Source organism: Sardina pilchardus, chromosome 3, assembly GCF_963854185.1.
Source record: "Sardina pilchardus chromosome 3, fSarPil1.1, whole genome shotgun sequence".
NCBI lineage: Eukaryota > Metazoa > Chordata > Actinopteri > Clupeiformes > Clupeidae > Sardina > Sardina pilchardus.
The window spans coordinates 39,430,542-39,452,607 of NC_084996.1; the positions used below are offsets into that span (position 1 = coordinate 39,430,542).

The 22,066-nt window shown below is 39.2% G+C and overlaps 1 protein-coding gene across 2 annotated transcripts in view; it reads left to right on the forward strand.

Moving 5' to 3' along the window:
* The window catches only part of il21r.1 (interleukin 21 receptor, tandem duplicate 1), a 55,281-nt gene that overhangs the window by 25,889 nt on the left and 7,326 nt on the right, over positions 1–22,066 (forward strand). The window contains exons 2-8 of one of the 2 annotated variants that reach the window (XM_062533281.1): positions 1,875–1,978; positions 2,189–2,303; positions 2,452–2,627; positions 5,060–5,202; positions 5,457–5,514; positions 10,889–10,961; positions 16,668–16,749. In XM_062533281.1, coding sequence (XP_062389265.1) covers positions 1,921–1,978; positions 2,189–2,303; positions 2,452–2,627; positions 5,060–5,202; positions 5,457–5,514; positions 10,889–10,961; positions 16,668–16,749 — 705 coding nt within the window. In that variant the 5' untranslated portion in view covers positions 1,875–1,920. Of the gene's footprint in view, positions 1–1,874; positions 1,979–2,188; positions 2,304–2,451; positions 2,628–5,059; positions 5,203–5,333; positions 5,515–10,888; positions 10,962–16,667; positions 16,750–22,066 lie in introns of both variants that reach the window. The other variant, XM_062533280.1, reaches the window with a different exon arrangement.

Here is a 22,066-nt window from a genome sequence, read left to right on the forward strand (position 1 = left end):
AAGGATCTGTTAAGTCAGCCAACCTGGTTCTGTTGTTGACTCTGGCACGTACAGCATGCCCAAGCTGATCCCACAAGTGTTCAATTGGGTTGAGGTCTGGACTCACGTCACGGCAGGCCATTCTATCCTCTCCACTCCCAAATTCTGGAGGTACTCTCTGATGATCCCAGCTCTATGGGGGCGAGCGTTGACATCCTGGAGGATGGCATTTGGTCCCATATTCTGGAGATATGGAATTGCCACTGGCTCCTGAATCTCATCCCGGTATCTAAACTCACCTGGTAGCACTTGAACCCCAAAACGAGATGTCTGACAGCAGAACCCTATTACTGGCCATTTTGGCACATTTTTGGTTGGCACTCAGACATTTGGCTGTATTGCTCATTCCATGATTGCCCTATGCTTACAAGCTATACATCATTGTAAAGGTGACAAATCAACGATAAAAATGATATGAAACACTTTACTGGTTGGTATTACTAAAGGGGAGATATAATGGGCCAAAGTCAAGTTTCCTTACTTTTTGCGAGCGGTTTCAACATTATTTGCGTTTTATTAAAATGTAGCCTACATTTTCTAGGCAATTATAGTGCATTTAGCCACAAGAGTCATAATCCCGTCAAGATCCTGAAATGCGTTAAGACTGTTATCTGCTGGGGTAAAACTCGATATCAGTGTACTTCCGGCTTCCCGCCAGTTTAACCCCAGTTTAACTAAGAACCAGCTGATCCTGTGAGTTGTTATATAGCAATCACGTTCAACTTTGTGCAACTCCATGTTAAACTCCAAAACATCCGTTTTAAGGAGCAGTTAAAGCGTGGCACATCTAGCGCAATGCTAACTGACAGAGCAATTGGCCCAAAAGTGTTTATAAGTTGTTGATTTTTAATCATGAATCATCTAAATATCTTGTTTGCCCAATAGTAACAATTTTAGCACACATAAATCATTTTTTGTCATAGCGTGCTGATTCCTCTGTGCAACACCTAACCGGGTCTGTGTAGACACTAACTGCATTAGAAAAGCACTGAGAGAGCGCAGACCTCCGCCTGCATTGTTCTTCTTGGTTGTCATACATTTGAACCTGGGCTATTCAGATTGCCACCACATGGCCATATCATGCCATTACATCGCTAAGCAAAAAACATAATCGCCTCCTGAATCCAAACAATGATACGGATCACTCCTAAAATGTAATCGTTTCTTCCTTGGGTCGGCTTTTGAGCAAGGCAACTATCCCCTCACTGCTCTCCGAGTGCCATTGTATGAAGGCAGCTCACTGCTACGAGTTAGTGTGTACTTCACCTCACTGTGTTCACTAATTCACAGATGGGATAAATACTGAGATCAAATTCCTTGTATAAGCAAGTGTACATGGCCAATATGTTTGATTTGGTTTGATTTGATCAGAATAGTAACTAGAAATGTGCATGTCCGAGGACCTGCAAGAGTGGGCTTGCAAAAATGCTAACTAGGCTAACAATGCTAACCAGGTTGATGAGCAAATTTAGCTGATGATTTCTAGCATTTATGCTAAAAATGCTAACTATGCTAACCATGCTAACTTTGCTAACCATGCTAACCAGGTTGATTACACTGGTACATTAATGAGAGTGTACTGTATCACCTTAAATTTTAATTTCACTGCTCTCTGCCTTGGAAATTGAAAAAAAACTTAAGGTCTACAGACCAGATGATAATTGGTGTAGTGTTAAGCAACCTTAATGAGAAGGCATGCATAAACAATGGGGGGACTGTTTTCTATTTCTCATATGGTGTGATGTCAAATGGGATAGAGCCTTTTTGATATCGCTGTAGCCTACTGTGAATAATCCTTTGTTGTGATATCATGTTTATTTTTTCCCGCTGTCCAGATCACTCTATGAACCATTTAATTCAGATCTTCTTCAGTCTGTTGTTATGGCTACAATAAAGGAGGCCTTTATCTTGGTTTCCATTTTCGGTCTGATTTATTGCAGTAAGTGTTGCATATCATTTAAGCTGAAAACATGAAAAATGGTCAGATAATTTATCACACTTATGACATTTGGAGCTATTATTGTAACTGTTGAAAGGCAACATGTCTAAATATATCAAATATTGATATGAAACAAATAAATTACAAACTATATTTGAAATGTGTATAGTTTACTTTGTCATAAGTGTTCTGATTATTCTGTCCTTGCAGCTGCAACAGAAAATGTCTGTGAGGTGTCCTGCACCACAGATTATAGCTCTCATTTTAACTGTTCTAAAACAGGATTGACAACACCAGTTTCCTGCCTTGTTGAGGTTAAGTGCAGGTACTCTTTGTTCATGTTTCTAAAACAATATTTCCAGTTTCAGTAAGCTATCATCTGACTGCTATTGCATGGTCTGATTGTAATGATTCCCAACAAAGATAAACTGATACAAGTTTGCAATGGTTTCTTCTTTCATCTTATTTTACAGGAACGGAGAAGATCATAGCAATGGTAGTTGTGAAATCAGAAACCCAAGGCACTGGTGCACTATGAAACCGCATGACTTTGCTATGATTGATTTAATTGATACAAACTGCAGCACCAGAGTGAAACAAATGTATCAAAAAGAAATAAAAGAAAGCCATTGGCCCTTGAAGAGCTTCAGTACGTGTTCATGAATATTTATGTTACTGTCTTTGTCAGTTAGGGTATGTTCAGAATCAGATTAGTGTTATTTTTTGCAACTGCTAGCATCCTTTTCCCATTTTAATCCTATGGAGTAGACCGCATTTTCAAAAAAGTCCCCAGAATTTCAAGCTGAGTAATGAGAAGTTCATATCCAGCAGAACTGGGGAGTGTAGCAGTGAAGAAACTTCACATGATTGACTTTGAGCACAATGAGCTATATGACATGAGAGCTCAATTTAGCTGTCATGAACTTGAGATTAGCACACATTGTTATGACAGTAAAACTCTCTGAACTGCTTTTTACTGCCTGCCAATAGTTTTTCAAATCAAAAGAGCACCCTGTACAACTTTTTTTTGTCGAATTGTAAGCCTAATTTGACAATTTAAAAACAACCACGAGGGCATTTTGTGTTCATTTATGTACATCATGTTAAGGACTATTGAGGGGTGCTGAACTCATATCTGCTGTGTACCTAGTTCAAGAATGTCCCATAATGCCTCCAAATTGAGAAATCCAATATGGCCACCACCAACAGGTTGAAATACATTTTTAAGCACATCTTTTTGGCTAAACAAGATAGAAACATATATGGATATATCTAATACCACACTGTAAATTATTAGTTTCTTATCAAATAAAAAAAAACTTAGATTATCTAACACTTCTAAATCTATCTTGTTTCAAGAGTGAATTTTTTATTTTACATGTTCGGTAACACTTTATAATAACTACACACAATTCATCATCTATTTGTTAACTATTAGTTAATGGTTTGCTCATCATTAGTAATTAATTGTTCATGCATAATTTATCATCACTTAAGCATTTGTTCACAAAGTTATGATTGGTTTGTTCATAGTGAATAAACCTATTTCTAAAATATGTATAAATTGTTGCTAATACTTAATATAACATGCAATAACATTTTGTTAATGAAATACTATTCATTATTTAACAGTTGTTACATATGCACTAATGATTAGTAAGGATGTGAATACATGTTTTATAAACCACTTCCTAATACTATAATTCATGATTAACTCAGGAGTTACAAGCGGTTAGTTTTTGTGAGCTCATCTAAAGTGAGGACTTTTTATGCCTTGCTACACATTTGCAAATAACTTGTAAATACTACGTTCACATTCATGCATTAAGCTGACAATTTTATCCAGAGCGACATACACAATAATGTCAATTAAATTAAACACGACCGCAGAAGCTGGGATTTAAACCTTCAACTGAACAGGCGACAGAATGATAGCCCTGCTCCTTAACCACTACACTACCTCTGCTACTATTCTGACATAGATGGGATCTACTTTTAGTTGTTTTCAGAGGACTACTTTCCTGTTATGCGTATGACCACATTTGATGTAGCACTAAGCAGCGCATTGATACAATAGTTAGAGAGTTAAAGCATACAAGTAAATAATTGACTGACGTATACCGAAGTGAAGTTAACCAAGTAAAAACATTGTCACTTTACTCTGGTGTTTATTGATTGTTTGTTGTGAAGTGAAGAACATAACATCCGCTCAGTTAAAAACACATAAAACTATGCAAGAGTGTCTTCTACTACACACCACTGTTAAGCATGTTATTAAATGCTGTGTTCTTAATTTTGAAGCATAATTCCTAAATTAACTCTCATCTGTAAATCATGCCTATAAACACAATTATAAATGTTTGTTCATAGCAAACACGCGCATCTGTTTTATATTTCTGAATTTATAGCCACAATAGCCATGGGCAGGCGTAGTGTAGTGGATAAGGCATTGGGCTAGCATGCTGTAAGAATATTGGGGGTTCAATCCCTGGGTGCCACCATTGTGGCCTTGCTCTTTAATTTCATTGATAGTGTAAGTCTCTTTGGATGAAAGTGTCTTGATAAATGCAACTGTAACCTTTATAACTCAATTGTAAATATGTAGCAAGGCATATACAGTCCTCACTTTAGATGAGCTCACAAAAATCATTAACTAACCACTTGTAACTCCTGAGTTAATCATGAATTACAGTATGAGAATTAATATAGGAGTAATACTTTACAAATGATGATAAAAGCATTTACTAATAGTTTGTAACTGGTTCATAATAGGGAGATGATTTCATTTATAAATGGTTGTTTCATTATTTATAAGGCATAAACCATGTATTTACAAACATTTGTTTTATTTACTATGAACAAACTAACATAACATAACATAACATAACTTTATGAACAAATGCTTTACTGATGATGAATTATGCATGAACAATGAATTACTAATGATGAACAAACCATTAACTAATAATTAACAAATGCTTCATAAATGATAAATTGTGTTTAGTTATTATAAAGTGTTACCTTATTCTACTTTTTCAGTTTGTTGTTTTACTTTTACTATATTGTTTTTGTTTTCCACAGTCAAACCTGAACCTCCCTGCAATATAAGTCTGGAAGAAAGTGAATCTGATTTCAATCTAACATGGGAAATGGCTTACACAGATGAGAATTTTCTGTGGAATTTATTTATTTATCGGGTGAGGCTACGACCACTTAGTATGAAGGTAATTACTTGCAACATTAATCTCTGTGAATCAAATAAATTATGTATTACATAAATGTAATGATGTAAATACAATTTCACACTATGCACAACTATTCCAGTTCAGGTAACTATATCAATGCATTTTTATAGGAACCTTCATTTTATGAGGTGACAGAGGACCGTAGATCTCAAATTATCCAAAAAAAGTATTTGGTTAAGTGTAAAAGATATGTAATAGATGTCCAAGCCACAGTAAATCCTGACGCATTTCAGGCTATATGGAGTGAGTGGAGTCACACCACTGAACTGATGACAGAGGGATGTTTTTTGGGTAAGCATGGAAATTCATATGACAGATGGATAGGGTCCTGTGTCCACAAATCACTTTTTTTTTTCAACCTCCTTTTCTCAATGCTTTAGTTAGCACTCTCAGCACTATTTGCAAGGTTACAAGGATTCCCCCTCTTCAATTTTTCTTGGTCGTTGAGAGAGAGGTGACATTGACAAGCCCAGCATTGTTCTAAAAGTTGAACAGATTTCAACTTTCAGTGCTCTGAAAACGGCCAGCGCCGAAGGTTTTTATTTGAAGTAGCTTGAAGTGCTGTGAAGGCTGAACTTCAAAGAATTTTAATTGAAAACAGCCACAAAAAACGATTGTGGACACAGGCTCTATATGTGTAACTTGCAGCTTAAAACCATTAAGGGAAATAATTAATAAACAACAAAAACACAATCAGTTTTATGTAATTGCCAAGCTGCAATATACAGTGGGTACGGGTTGAGAATGCACCTTCTCCCGCGGGACTCCCGAAGAGATCCCGCAGTGCGTCAAGCCGATTTTTTTCGAGGCTAAGGCAATGTACCCAAACAACCACCAGGTGGCAGAAAGTTTCAACTGCATTTAATGATGAAGACCGCATATCCGTCAATAGTCGACTCCTTAATCTCATTGAATCATTAAAATGAAGGTGATGACTGGCGAAATCATTCAAACGACACTTCAATGAACCATTGTTGAAATGAATGAAAATGGTTATAGAAATCGCCTACAGCCAGCGTTATAAGAAATATATAAGTAATAGTTAGTCTTCTTCCGTATTAAACAGATAGTCTACGGGACGCTCGTTCCGTAGGCTATTTTAAGGAACTATTCAATGCAGCGTTTCGTTATAAGAAATATATAAGTAATAGTTAAAGTCTTCTTCTGTATTGAACAGATAGCCTACGGGACGCTCTTTGATCCATATTTTAAGGAACTACTCAATGCACACACACTGGGTAGCCTAAACTAGCGCGCTACAAACATTAAAATGTCAAATCATATTTATTTCTCTTTGTCGCCATGGTATTGGGGGAAACGCGGAGAGGCGAGATGGTCAGTCCTCGTATTTTTTCTTCGCGTTTCGTTATAAGAAATATATAAGTAATAGTTAAAGTCTTTTTCTTTATTGAACAGATAGCCTATGGGACGCTCTTTGTTCCGTATTTTAAGGAACTACTCAATGCACACACACTGGGTAAACTGGCGCGCTACAAACATTAAAATGTCCAATCATATTTATTTCTCTTTGTCGCCATGATATTGGGGGAAACGCGGAGAGGCGAGATGGTCAGTCCTCGTATTTTTTCTTCGCGTTTCGTTATAAGAAATATATAAGTAAAAGTCTTCTTCTGTATTGAACAGATAGCCTACGGGACGCTCTTTGTTCCGTATTTTAAGGAACTACTCAATGCAAACACACTACAATGCAAAACACACAAAGAAAACACTAAACATATAGCCTACAACTTAATGACACTTTAATGCAGCGTTTCTCAAACTATGGGCCGCGAAACGTGGAGACGGCTGCTGGTCCGCGAGACATGGAGTGAAATTAGGTCCGCTTCATCTGATAATTTGCTGCGCAATTGACCAAGCAACCGCGGACCGACAGAAAAAAAAAGCAAACGTTGCTGCTATCGGGAGGAAATGCTTGCTAATTTGATGTGTTCAAACATAGAGCCATACAATTAGGTGTGTCTGTTATTATGATAATTTTCGAGCATAACTGCTTGTCCATAGCTCAGTGACAGGTGTTAATAGCCTTGCCATAAGCACTGCTGCAGGTGCAGATCAACGAATACAGTAATGTTTTACAACCCAGCTGGTATCCGCTGTTCATTCCGACATATCCCCACTCGGCGGTAGGCCTAGGCCTATTTAACTTTTTTTTTTTTTTTTCAAACAACGTGCCATTCCGACATGAGGTCATTAATAGGCTATTAATGTCATAACTATTAGGCTATCATTAGGCTTACTATGCATGGCTGTAGGCAGCTTTGAGTCCACTGAGATCTGGACCTCATCGGTTTTGAGAGCTGGAAATGCATGTGTTTGCTAAATATCGGTTGTTGTGCATGTTGCGTTCGCGACTCGGGGAAGTGAAAGCAGTTCTGTAAAGACATTGCAAGTTTTCATGCGCAGCTGTAGCTGATTGTGAAAGCCGATTGGAAATACATAAGTTTAGAGCGAACGTTTCAACTATGTTTGCCATGGTAGACAAAAATACTCAAATAAAACAATAGCCTAAAAAATAACTGCATGCGTAATGGACACGGCTCTATATCCTAAATAATTTTCGAGGTTCGCCATTTGGTAATATGACCTATTCTTACTGACAATAATTTAGATTGAGCACAACTAAAGTTGCACGAAGGCAAAATACAGTCCTAAAAGCCTATTCTATATAGCCTGGCCAATATTGTAGATGTGCAATAAAAGCAGCATTTGCGTGCGTGCTTGCCGGTGAGGTGTAGCCTACAAAAATGAGCATAACATCTGATTATTAAAGTATGGCTATAGGATGGTTGGTTTAAAATTCAAGTGTAGTAAAAAAGTTTGTGCACATCCCCGGTCAAGGTGCAGAACAAGAGTAGGCTAAATCATAAAAAAATGGAAAAAGGTTCGCACACTTGAAATCCTTCTTTTTTGATTTTATTTTATTTTCTTTATCACAAAGGAATGACGTTTCGACCGTGTGGTCTTCTTCAGATTAAAATTCAAGTACGTGCGTTATTTAACCCCTCGAGACCGACTGCAGTCTGCTGACACAGCCAGACGACTCTCCCAACCCATTCATTCGTTTTGGCCGATATAACCCATTCATTCGTTTTGTGCGTATATAGATTCCTGCATGCTGAATTACCGTGACCCTTAGCCTACCTTGTGGATGATTTTTTCTCATTGGAATACAGCAGGACAGAATGCCTTTTATCTAACAAACGCAAAAGCTGAGATTGTTGGAAGGACTAGGCTACTCAACAAACTTGTTTTTCGTTTCTGGGAGATCTCTTTATCGTTTTGGATTGTCGAATTTTTATACTTATTGTTTGGACTTATGGACAATGAACTTTGAGGGGTGGTTGTTAGAGCTTTACAAAGCTTTGTGTTAATAAGTGTCGGTCCTCCTATCCTTCAGCCTACTGCGCGATGCAGTTGCGCATAGTGGCCACGAAGTCATTAACTGTTTACGACACAATACATGATATTTGTGTTTTTCGTGTTACTCTTGATTATAATAAGAGGCAAATTGTTACAGGACAACTTAAACTGACTTCCCCAATGCTTCCACGCAGCACATTACATTTTAATATAGGATGAACAAATATGGACTTGCTATATTAAATCCAGTAGCCTAATAATTCTATGTGCCACGTCCGATTTCGCAAGTGATGTAGTAGGCTACGTTTAAACATCGACAAACGTCTGTGAGACTACCCATTTCATGAAGAGCAATTGTCTTGTGCGATCATTCCCCCTCCCCCACACTTGTCTAACCAGTTCACTAGACATTATAGATTGCCTCCCTCCCCCCTCTCTCTCGACAGACACTTCCTGACACTAGGGCTCGGGATCATGACATCAAAACTTCGCGGGCACAGCCACATTGGCAGCTTCACTCCTTAGTTTACTATGGATTACTATGGATTTACTCCCGCCTTTTAGTGTGTTCCTGTTACTTAGTTTTTGCCTTCTTGGTCGTATGTTGCTGTGTAGTGGGGTGTAACAGTGCAACCCACGATCGCAAGAGGAAAATAATAAATCGCTACTATATTTCTGCTTCTTGTCTTGTGCATCTGAATGAATGGATATTACGTTCAGTGCGCTACCAAATGGCGGCGATATTCCTAGAGTTCAAGGCGTGTGCCCGAGCCCTATTATGTAAATGTAAAAATGTGTGTGTGTGTGTGTGTGTGTGTGTGTGTGTGTGTGCGCGCGCGCGCGCTGAACCACGAATTCACATATTAACTTTTCTTTTCAGCAAACATCGCAATCATAAAAAAAATCGCAAAACTTTTTAATAAAATAATGCCTCTTGTCTTAATGGGTTCCGGAGGTTCGTAGAGTAAGTTTTGAACCCCGGTCGCTGACGTGTGATTAAGATGCCTCATCCAGTTACGCCACCGTTCGAGTATCAATATCTTCGCACTTAGCCAAGAAATATAAAGGATTCAGTCAGTCGAGTTCATTTATTCGCAGCATGCACTTGAAACGCCGATCAAAAGTTCTGACATGTTAAACTGACGTTAGTCATTAATTCACCACATGATAAAATGCTGTTATATTGACGCACAGTAGCCCACAGTAGTCTATGTCTATCTCTGAATCAACATGAACATGCATAACGAGATCCATATATTCTAAGTTGCTAGAAACTTCTTTTGCGGAACTAGGCCTACTACTCGATGGTTACAATGAATCACCCTCACTGCCCTATCGCATATCTGACCATCCATACAATGTTACAAAATGCGCGATCTTCTCCATGCATGTAGCCTACGGTTATAAGTAAAGTGACATGATAGGCATGTATGCCTATTAAAGATATTTCTGTTAAATACATTTTATTTTCAGTTGTCAAAAGTGGTGGGGACAAAATCTGTGATAAAGTGCTGGGTAAGCTACCCAGCGTCGCCGGTTAAAATGAACATGCCTCCGTTTTAAAATAGCCTATAGGCCTACACATTTCTAAGTATTCCTAGCATAAATGTAGCCTAAATGTCCATCTTGACCATCTCTTTCGTCTTCGCCTTGACAATAATAGCCTATTCACGGAAATGCGGTTTGTAACCGTAATGAATTAATGAATTAATCTAAGGTTGCCTATCGAGTCTTTCAGGTTGAATTGAAGGCTTCTAAAACCATTTTCATTAATTTCAACAATGGTTTATTGAAACGTCGTTTGATTATAATTTCGCCAGTCATCACCTTCATTTTAATGATTAAATGAGACGGATTAAATGAGACGGATATGCGGAGCATTTCTCTCCCTCTCCATTGACCAAAACGTTGCTCTGGCATCTCTGCTGGACTGACTGAGTTATAGGCTACGTCGAGTGAGAGAGCCAGCTGTGAGGTAGGCTGTAAAACATTCGAAAACTCTGAAACTGCAATCTGACATGCCGAGCGTGATGTCTCTTTTCTCCGCTCGTCACCAGCGCGGTGTCCTCGGGTTTTTCCATGAGCCGAACCTTCATATTATTAGGGCGGTCTATGTTGCCCCCTTGCGGTTGCAGTTTTCCCGATGCTTCGGGAGTCCCGATGTGCGGGAAAGAAAGGAGCATTCTCAACCCGTACCATCTGTAATTCCATGTGGCTTACAGTCCAATAAAATTAAACAAACTGAATCATTCATGTTTTGATGTTTAAATTTCTCTTTTTCCAGATAAGACCCAAAAATGGTACTGCCTTTTACTACTGATGATGATCCCTGCTATGTTCATGATTTGTGCAAAGATGTAAGCAGTACTTCTCTCCATTTTATTATGAATCAGTGCATTACAATCTTGCTTGTCTTAAAATAATTATCTCATTATTACTGTTCTTCCAAAGTATTTACAGTGCATGAAAATGTTCTGTACTGTTCTTCCTAGGCGTCTACTTCTTATTACAGTGCAGTACAGTGCATGAAAATGCACTGTACTGTTCTTTCAAAGTGGCCACCATGGATACCCTAGCAACAGCCTAGTAACTACTTTCACAGTTAAAACTTGGCAGCCAACATAGCAACCAACATGATTAACCTAGCAACCAGCATAGCAACCACCATATATACCCTATCAACAGCCTAGTAACCACTTCCACTGTTAAATCTAGAAACCAACATAACAATCAACATGATAAATCTAGCAACCAGCATAGCAACCACCACTGCCAAATGTTTTACAGCATTTTACAACCGTTTCTCCGAGATCCATCGAACAGTGAGCTTTATGACTATGTAAACAATGAAGCTACCAGAAGAAAGAGTAGACTCTCTTCACCAGGAAAAAAACTTTTTGTTTCTATTGTTTTCCGTTCTTTAGTATTTGGCAGTAGAACATAGTTTAGTTTTGCTAAAAACACCTAGCCTAGAAATCTAGACGCACCCTAGCGGCAAAAAAAAATATGTTTTGCCTAGCGGGATGGTCTAGGGTCACACCGTTAAGGCCAAGCCTGCATTCGGCACTAAGTCAGCCTGTCCAATCAGAATGCTCTATCTGTGTACGGAGTCCTTGAGCCCGCCTTAGCTCACCACCGGCTTCCGATATTGACGCCAGGGGGCTTGCCCATGCGTCCTCGTTCGACGAATTGGGTGGGAGACCGTGTTGCAACAACCATAGAGAACAACGAAAGATGGATGTGGCTAACGAAGAGTGCTCGTTTGAATCGGCTTTGGAAAAGTTAGAGTTGAGCTTTTCTTTGAAGGTTGAGCAGAAAGAAGCAAGTCATTCGTTTTAAAGAAGGATGTATTTGCCATTTTGCCGACCGGCTACGATTGGTCACAAGTGCTGGCCTATTCATACTTTACACGTGACGTCACAAAGATCGGCTGGCGGGCAAGAACTTCATTCACCAGCAACGAAACATATTAACATAATCAAGGACATGCAAGTTTGTAACTCGCTAGTTCTAGTTTGAAGGAAGTTGGTAGCCTAAGCCTTCTCTGCTGAAACGACATGCTGGACAGTTGTTGTGCGATTGGATGCACTAACCGCTGAGGAGTGAAGCCGGGGTTATGTTTCTACCGGATCCCGTCTGTCAAGGAGAATCCTGAGAGAAGACAACTTTGGTTGGCTGCTATCAGACGCGCAACTGTCTCAGGAAATGGGACTTGGCAGCCTTCTCAGTATATACACATCTGTGCAGCGATCATTTCATCAAAGGTAATTTCAACATTTGTTTAAATACAACGCGTGTAACGAATCGCATCTTTACGTTCCCCGATAGTGTTGTGAATCAACAACAGCAGCTGCTTAGGCGAGTCAGCTGTTTGGGTTACGACACTAGGCTTAGCTAACAACAACAAAAGTGTGATGGTTCGTTTTGAGATTTGCAATATTTATTGTTTTCAATGAGAACCAGAGAAGACACAGCAGTGGAACTATATTATTTCAGAGGGGGTTATTGTCATCCTGCTTGATTATCGTCTACTTTAGCCTACAGTGTTAGCTAGCAGCTACCATGAATACCCAGCTCTCCAGTGTTACATTAAGCTCAGGTTATAAAAGAAGTAGACAAAGACGGAGCTCTATAATCTTTACACATCCAGAGAGCACCTCCTCACAGGAAGTTACTACTAATCACTACTTACAGTATTTATTTATTTATTATTAGGCTATAGACTGTATAATAAGTAATTGATTGTTACATCTCTGTTGCAGCTTGAATGTTATTCTCCCTTGTAAATCGCTTGGATAAAAGCATCTGATAAATGACAAAATGTGAATGCAATCCTAGTCCATAGTTATGCTATCTGGAAAGACCTAGAACTGAATACCCTAAACAATGAGTGACAGCAAGATTTATCTATTATATTACCATATTTTATTATTCTAGGTGCCAAATCTGATGACCCGCTGTCCCCTGACTGGGTTCCATCTGTCTTCTCTCACATCCCTGCCACTAAAAAGAAGGAAAGGGAGAAAGACATGGAAAGGTTTGTCTTTGAATGTTGTAGCCTGTTAGGCTAGAAATCTAGACGCACCCTAGCGGCCAAAAATATTTTTGCCTAGCGGGATGGTCTAGGGTTGCACCGTTGAGGCCAAGCCTGCGCTAGGCTCCAGGCCTGCCTAGCCAATCAGAACGCTCTATCTGTGTACGGAGTCCTTGAGCCCGCCTTGAGCTCACATTCGGCTTCCGCATGCGTCCTCGTTCGACGAGTTGGGTGTGAAACCATGTTGCACAACCATAGAGAAAAACGAAAGATGGATGAGGCTAACGAAGCACGCTCGTTTTAATCGGATTTGGACTTGGGCTTTTCTTTGAAGGTTGAGCAGAAAGAAGCACTCAAGTCATTCGTTTTAAAGAAGGATGTATTTGCCATTTTGCCGACCGGCTACGATTGGTCACAAATGCTGGCCTATTACGTGCAGAGGCAGTTTGAAAGACAACTGTTCATCCCACCCACAGGCTTCAGTTCTGTGAATGGTCCGACCCCAGACTATACATTTCTGTGTAGTTTGGCTTGCCAGGCTAGTAGCCTGTAATAAGGATGTGTAATTTCAATACATATGTTACAATAGTAGTTCTATGTATGTAACAAAACTACATCTAACAAAATCTCATTGTATCCTTGGTAAAGGTACGAGCAGCACGGCAGAATCAAGATCAAGAGGATGGAGGCGATGATGCTGTGGATGCCCTCTTGGATCTGTCTTCAGAGCCTGTGCCACAACAGTGTTTCAGCAATGAATGCAAAGATAGCATTGCAACACTACAGAAGGAGTGTGAAGACCTCAGCCTCAGGAAGAAAAACCGCAGGCTGAAAACCAAACTAGGGTTATGTCCAGAAGTCAAGCGTGCACGCTGGGTAGTACCTTCTTCCCAGTAGCGTATTAGTTAGCTTGCTCCTCAGTATGCGTCCCTACCTATATTTGGACAGCACTAACTAGTTGGCGTCACCTGACTCGGGGAGGGGGGTGTGTTGACGATTTCTATGACGTGTGGAGCTTGACCTGCGCTGCGCAATGGATTATGGGATACCTGAGGGCAAAAAAGATGCATCGATGCACGCTTGGAAATCACGCCAAACGAAGTAGCCAACTAGTGAGAGCGCTTGACTTTCGGACAGTCTATTCTGACGCAACTTCCGGAAAATGCACACTGCCCAGCGTGCACGCTTGACTTCTAGACACAAACTAGGTACATTGGACAAACAGGTTCTTGCAAATGACAATGAAAAAGTGAAAGCACTGACTGGACTTCCCACGTTTGCCAAGCTGCAAGTAGTTTTATATAGTACTATTTCATGTCTTCCAACACACACAGCCCTCACTCCTTTTCAACAACTTCTTCTAACTCTTGAGGATGAAAATGAACCTGTCCCTTGCGGTGCTTAGTGTTCTCTTCCCAGTCTCGATATCAACAGCAAGCAGGACTTTTCCTTGACATGCTACATGCAAAGCTTGTACCTGCATTTTTATTTTGGCCACAAAGAGAAGAGCTTTGGCTGACATTGCCCATGGTATTAACTTACCCTAGATGTGCCTGCATAATTGACTGTTTTGACATTTTTATAGAAAAACCCAAAAACTTAGCAGCAAGAGCACATTTATATTCGACCTATAAACATCATCACACCATGAAATACCTAATATGCATATCCCCACAAGAAACAGTAATATTCATATCCAAAGGAAGGGGAGGTAGAACATCACACAAGCGTGTCACAGAAAATTCTGGATTTCTGGAATGCATCAGTGCAGGTGATGTAATACTGGCTGATCGAGGGTTTAACTTGGCAGTCTATTAGCTTGTATAATGCTGAGCTGAAGATCCCAGCTTTCACCAAAGGAAAGAAACGATTGAGCCCAGTAGAGCTAGAATCTACCCGCTCACTTGCCTCAGTAAGAATCCATGTAGAGAGAATAATACAATGTAAATGTAGATTAATTTATTTACACACACACACACACACACACAAATAAACATATACATACATACATTATGTACATAAATGTATCATTTTCATTTTGATAACCTATGTGCATTGTATTTAGTTGTATTAATCTGTTTTATTTATCTATGTACAGTATGTGCATTGTGTTTATTTATTAAATAAATCTGTATTTGTCTATATACACTTTTCATTTGTTTTCTTTGTGCACGCTTGCGTTTTGCCAATTCCAGTTTGCAGACACTGCACTTCCAATTCAAAACACTGGGACCAGTAATCTGCAAACAACTTCTGTGCATGTAAAGTCTTTCACAAATTCCTGCTGTGCACTCTATTTTGTCATCAGCATCCAGAACAGGCATACCTACAGGATTGCCTATATAGGCCTATGGACTACCATTAAATATATTCTGAGTTCCTTCATGCTTCAGTTAAAGGGATGTTTTGGAGTAATTTCACCCTAGGTCCTTTGCACCGTGACCTCCAGCCAACACCCCCCTCCCCAAGTACTTCTAGGAGTTTATTTAAATAACACTTGCCTTGGCTTCTACTCTTTGCTCCTTCCGCTACCGCTGCATCGACGTCACTCACGTCGTACAAACACGTATGTGATGTCGACCTTCCCTTTAAATATTCTCAAGTTTGATTGTATAAGCCTATATTTGGGATCTGCTCCCTCCTACTTGAATTCAATGGTCAAGGTTTATATTCCCAACCGCCCACTACGGTCTTCTGAGGAGCGTCTGTTGAGTCGATCAGCTATAAACACTGGGGCAAATTCTGGATTGTTCTCATCAGTAGTTCCATGTTGGTGGAATGAGTTGCCCAGTGCTCTTCGTTCCAATAGTAGCTTTGAGTCATTCAAGAGGAATCTGAAGGCATATTTATTCAATATGCATTTAGTCTACTAATGCTCTTATGGTTAGGTTTGCATGTTTTAGCGTTGTTTTGGTACCATTAGGCCATTGATTACATTTACATTGTTTTTATTATTGTTTTTATGCCTTAGTTATTGTTATTATATAATTGATTGAATGACTATTGTTTAACTATTCTCCTTTTCAGTCATTCTTTTATTTTCATTGGATTGCTTATATTGACACTATTTATTTTTAAGTAGCTATTCTCTTTAGTCAACACTATAGTATGATCAACTGCTAAATTTAATTATTGTGTTATTTTGTTTGTATGTCGCTTTGGACAAAAGAGTCTGCTAAGCACCATCACCATAAAACCATAACCATAAAACGTTGTTGTATGTAGTAATGATAGAAAAGGTCACTTTACCATGTTTTAAATTATCATTTTATGAGATGTGTATTGGTAACACTCTTCTCTTTCATTTTTCTCTTTATGCATCAGGTAAATTTAATTATTGTGTTATTTTGTTTGTATGTCGCTTTGGACAAAAGAGTCTGCTAAGCACCATCACCATAAAACCATAACCATAAAACGTTGTTGTATGTAGTAATGATAGAAAAGGTCACTTTACCATGTTTTAAATTATCATTTTATGAGATGTGTATTGGTAACACTCTTCTCTTTCATTTTTCTCTTTATGCATCAGGTGGACAAATAAACTACATAGCATCCCAAATCCTCGGAATTTCTTTAGTCCCCTTTATCATTCATGTGAGGGGGACTTTAAGGTAAATCCTTAGTGCAATTTAAAATTGTTTTCCAAGACATAATTCATAATTGCTAAAGATATTATGCAAATGCTTACAAAGGGTTACGAAGGGTATTTACTGTATTTCTGAGACATCTAATTCTGGTGTCAAGGACCGCTTGGCTCACAGCAGACCCGACATAAATGGGGAGACCACACCGTAGCGTTCAATGTATAAATGATATTTATTTACATAAGAAAAGTCAGTATATGATGTTTAAGCAAAAGTGTAATGCGATATGTTGTCTAGGGGTAACAATAAATATAACTAAACAAAAGCTAAACGCAGCGAAGACGGAGGGAGTTCCCCGCAAAGGGCTACGCAATCGGAGAGGGCTCTCTCCACGTTCTCCCCAACGGACCACGCCACCAAATGCGCCAAAGCAGAGAGAGAGAGCAGCCATCGAAACCCAGGCCTTATAGTCCAGCCCATTAACTCCTAGGCGCCACCCATGCACTCAGCACCCTGCAGGACTTAGGCTGCGTTCAGACTGCAGACGAATCTGATTCAAATCTGATTCCTTCTCATATCCGATTTTTAGGGCTGACTGTTCACACTGCCTTTAGCAAGTGTCCAAATCGGACATGGCTCTGTTCAGCCTGGGTCACATTAGTAACAGATCTGACAGGTTGCTGTGCTGTAGCAACGAAAACAAACATTTCTGCCATCAGGAGGAAATACTTGCTAATTTGGTGTGATTAAACAGAGAACAATACAACTAGGTGAGTGTTCATTGAATGCATGCATACGTGTGCGCATTTGCGCGACAGAAACTGAAACTAATCAGTGGCAAGCTCCGCTTCAAACTGTTGGATGGCTATTTAATTATTTAACGGCATTTGATAGAACAATGTGGATTCTTGCAACTTCCATAGAAACAGAGCAGAGACTGTATAATGCTCTATTTAGTATTGAGTATTGTTAAGTCACGTTTAATATAACATGGTCAAAAGACATAGCCGTAACATTGCTCCACAACTCGAAATAGGTGGGCGGTTACGCACGTAAAGTCACGTCACGGACAGTCAAATCCGATCTGAGTGTTGGGAGCTGTTCAGACTGAGACGCATCTGTCCATATCCGATACGAATGCAATATGAAACTACCTCCTGGATGTGGTTTGCAACCGTTTCGCAAAAATCGGATTTCATGTGACCTGTCACTGTTCAGACTTCAAAAGTGACATCCGATACAAATCTGAATGGGCTAAAAATCGGATTTTGCCTGGCAGTCTGAACGCAGCCATAGAAACAGGCAACACATAGAATGAAGGGGCGGAGCCCCAACAAGTCAGAGTTGTAAACAGTCCTAAGACCCAGGGTCTTAACACTGGCCTTAAACCAGGTGATTTTTTAAGTGATTTTACAGTCGGAGACTAAAATTTCAAAGCCAGAATGAAATCATGGGAGTTTAAACTGAAGCCACATTGTGCTCCCATTATCGTTTTATGTAAGGTGGCAAACCTAGCAGTTTATAAGTAAGTCTGAGACGGTCATTTTCCAGTCTTGACACTACGACAACATCAAATGTGTTGCCTTTGAGCCTTTTCGTTTTTCCAATTTCTTACACACTAAAATGACCAGCATTGCACAATTATTTAAACTGACACAGAGAGCAAAACCTCTTCTCAAGTCTCCAACAGTCTAACATGTTTTCTGCTTTACACATTTTGCAATACAAAATGGCACTTTTTAAATCCATTGAACACATTTATCCGTATAATTCACAACAATTGCTATTTATCTATCAACAATCTGACATAAAGTAACATGTTTGCAACTTCAAAATAATGCCAATCAAAATGACACACATGAGCTAATTGATCCATACATGTGCCACCTAGCCATACACCTCAATGCTTCATTTATACCACTTCAAACAGGAAGTCAGCACTATGAAAAGACCACAGGCAAGGCAACTTCATTTCTTTTTTGTCCAGCAGGGCAACCCAATGTGCTTTACAAAGATAGAAACAATAAAGTAAAACCATAGAACAGGGGGTATTCCATCAATCTTGTTAAAGAAGGCAGCGCTTACAGTTTTTTCCAATTGCTAACACACTAAAATCACACTCATAGCACAATTATTTAAATTGACACACAGAGAGCAAAACATCCTCTCAAGTCTCCAAAAGTTTAAACACATTTTCTGCTTTACACACATTTTGCAATTCAAAATGGCACTTTTTGAATGCACTGAACACGGTTCTCTGCCTTAAAGCCTACCTTACATTGACAGACTTTGCAAAGATTTGGAAAAGATTTTTGAAAGACTACAGTCTCAGACCCTCTCACATCTAAAGACAATTCATCGAGTTTCTAGTCACAGTCCAGTCTCAGATTAGGATTTTGCAAAGACTGTGGGTCACTATTTACAAGACTGCTACTAGATTCCTTCAAATTATTTCCATCGTGCACTAGGCTACACGTCATCATCAACAGGAACTCACATGATAGCCTACTCATATCAAAGTCATTTTTTCGCTTTTCTGCAGCATTGTTTCATGTGTGACATCCCTAACAGATATCACGTAGAATAATTAGACTAATAATTTATAAGAAATGAAATAACAAATAATCATATAAGCTACAGCTGTCGCTTATTCTGCCCCTTCCGGTTTCGTGTTGGAGCAAGGTCACTATTGGTTTTTAATGTTCACGTCACTATTTGCATGAGCCACGACTGAAAAGACTTCCAATAATATCAAACATGTTTGATATTGTCGTAACGGCAAAACTAGAAAAAGACTGCCTCCGACGGACTTAAAACCGTTAAGATTGGCACCTTACACTAAAAGATTTAAAGCTGGCTTTCATTGCACGATTTTGGTCTGTTTTAACAGTCGGCGACTAAATTTCCAAAATCGGGCGGAAATCTTGTGAGTTGTACTAGAATCTCGGCGCGCTCCCGTCATCTAAATCGTTTAGTGTAAGGTGCCAATCTTACGAAATAATCTCGACTGACTGAATCCCTTATATTTGTTGGCAACTGTTAAATTATTCAAAGCCACGCACTGGTAAGGCATGGTAAGCTACGACCAGATAAACGACCAATATTTAGTTTCACTGTCCTCTGCTGCTCACAGCGCAATTTCGAATAGCCACGGAACAACGAATAAAAGATTTAAGCTTTGTAGGCTATTGTATTTCGTAGAGGGCCTAGGTATTGACTTTGAAAAATGTCTCCATATCCACATATAGCCTACATTTTCATGAGGATTACTCTGCAAACCAAAGCTAACCAGGCATAGGCGCAATTGAACTAAAACACTACAGTTGTGGCGCAACTGGTTGGGGCGCCTGCACCGCATGCTGGCAACCCGGGTTCAATTCTCACTCTGTGATCCTTTCCGGATCCCATCAATAAAAGGCATAAATTGCTCCAAAAAAATATATATTAAAAAAATGAAAGATGTTCTCAGCTTTGCGAATTTTTTTTAATGTTTGCGATGTCTGCTGAAAAGAGCTATATTTTTTTTCTAAATTTTAAGTTAACTTTTATGTGAATTCGTGGTTCAGCATTCACACACACATTTTCACATTTACATAAATAGAGTCAGGCTCAGTCAGACCAAGTGTCTGTCGAGAGGGGGGGGGGGGGGGGGTGGTGGGCGCATAGGTGATGAACTGGTTAGACGAGTGTGGGGGAGGGGGAATGATTGCACAAGACAATTGCTCTTCATGAAGCTGGTGAACGGGTAAAAAAAGGCTCTCGTTTAAGACACGACCACACAACAGCATTTCGAATTTATCATTCAGAACATGAGCTAGATTGAGCGCTATGAAACGTCAAGTCAAGGTATATGCCCTATGCGGGACATTCTAAAACGCTTAACGTGAAAAAGCTTAACGTGGCTTAAGGCCGGAAAACAACGATCAATCATCACCAAATTTCTCATGACCATATATTGTCATGGACACTTAAACCTGTCAAAAAAAAAACTAAACCGTAATCCAACGGTTATAGAAGATATCTCACATTTACGTTGTCTTCTTCATTGGCGCCTATGGCGAGAAAAAGGCTTTGGTTTAATGTATCTAAACAACGATCAATGTCCACCAAATTTCTCTCTCATATTGCTCATCATAATCACTTTAAACTATAAATATATCAAACCCAAACTCAAATTATTATTGACGTTATATGTCATTAAGCGTTTCTGCCCCATTAACGCCTATTGAAAGTGTAACTATTGTAACTTAAAGTAATTAATAAGGATAGTAATAACCTCTATTAATAACACTTAGGACCAGAAAAATCAGAATTAGGTTCAGCTCAGGGAGTAAATTGGCAACGACCACTGTTTGAAAAGTGAAGCTTCCCAAAACATTTATTGAAATTCCACAACGTGGATAGCACATATATCAAACCACAATATAGTAAATATACCCCAAAATTGTCAGTCAGTATGAAAATAAAATTAGTCAAGTCAAATGGGTCAAAGTTCAGTTCCTGTGTGAGTTGTTGAACTCAAAAAGGTGAATTGTTGAATCAAAAAAAGAAAGGCCTTGTTCTAGTTCACTACCCGGGCAGTGTGAATTAAAGTTGGAGATCTCATAAATCTTATCTGTAATCCAAAGTGTGTCGTCTGTCGGCTAGGCAGGTCGATGCCACTGGATACGGTCGCAGTGTGGATTTCTGGATCTCTGGTACGCTGGCTCGCCGTAAATTGTCTCACTCTCAACATCAGAATATGCATACAAAAAAACCAATCTGCATGCAATGCAAAAATGTCTAATTAGTGGCTGTATATGGTTTCATCACTAAGCACATTCAAAACTGTTTCAAATATCTCAAATCAACTCTATATATCACTATCATACTCTATTTAACATGAGCACACCCGTGTAACACAGCACTTCAATAAGACTTCAAAAATACAGTCATTAATAATACACTCAACAGTGTAAAGTGCTATTTCACAAGTTTAAGCATTAGAACTGGAAAGTTACTAACTCATTAGAATCAAATAGCCATTAATAGCTCGGTAAATAGCTCTGCAAACATTCTTATAATGGCTCTAAGCCTGAAAACATTAGCCCGTTAGAGTAACCTCGTAGCTGTAGAAATATTCATGGTTCACGTAACGCCATTTTCATCAGTAACAACGCACATGTAACATACAGACACCAAATGGCGTTTCAACTGCAGCGGTAGATTAACAACAAAATAATAACATTCATCTCCGACTGGTTTTTTAGTTATCAAAAGGACATAACACAAACCGCTAAGAAAAATTAAAATGCACAAAGTACATAAGTACTAGAATAGGTTAACTTTTCGTTTTGTACCAGCT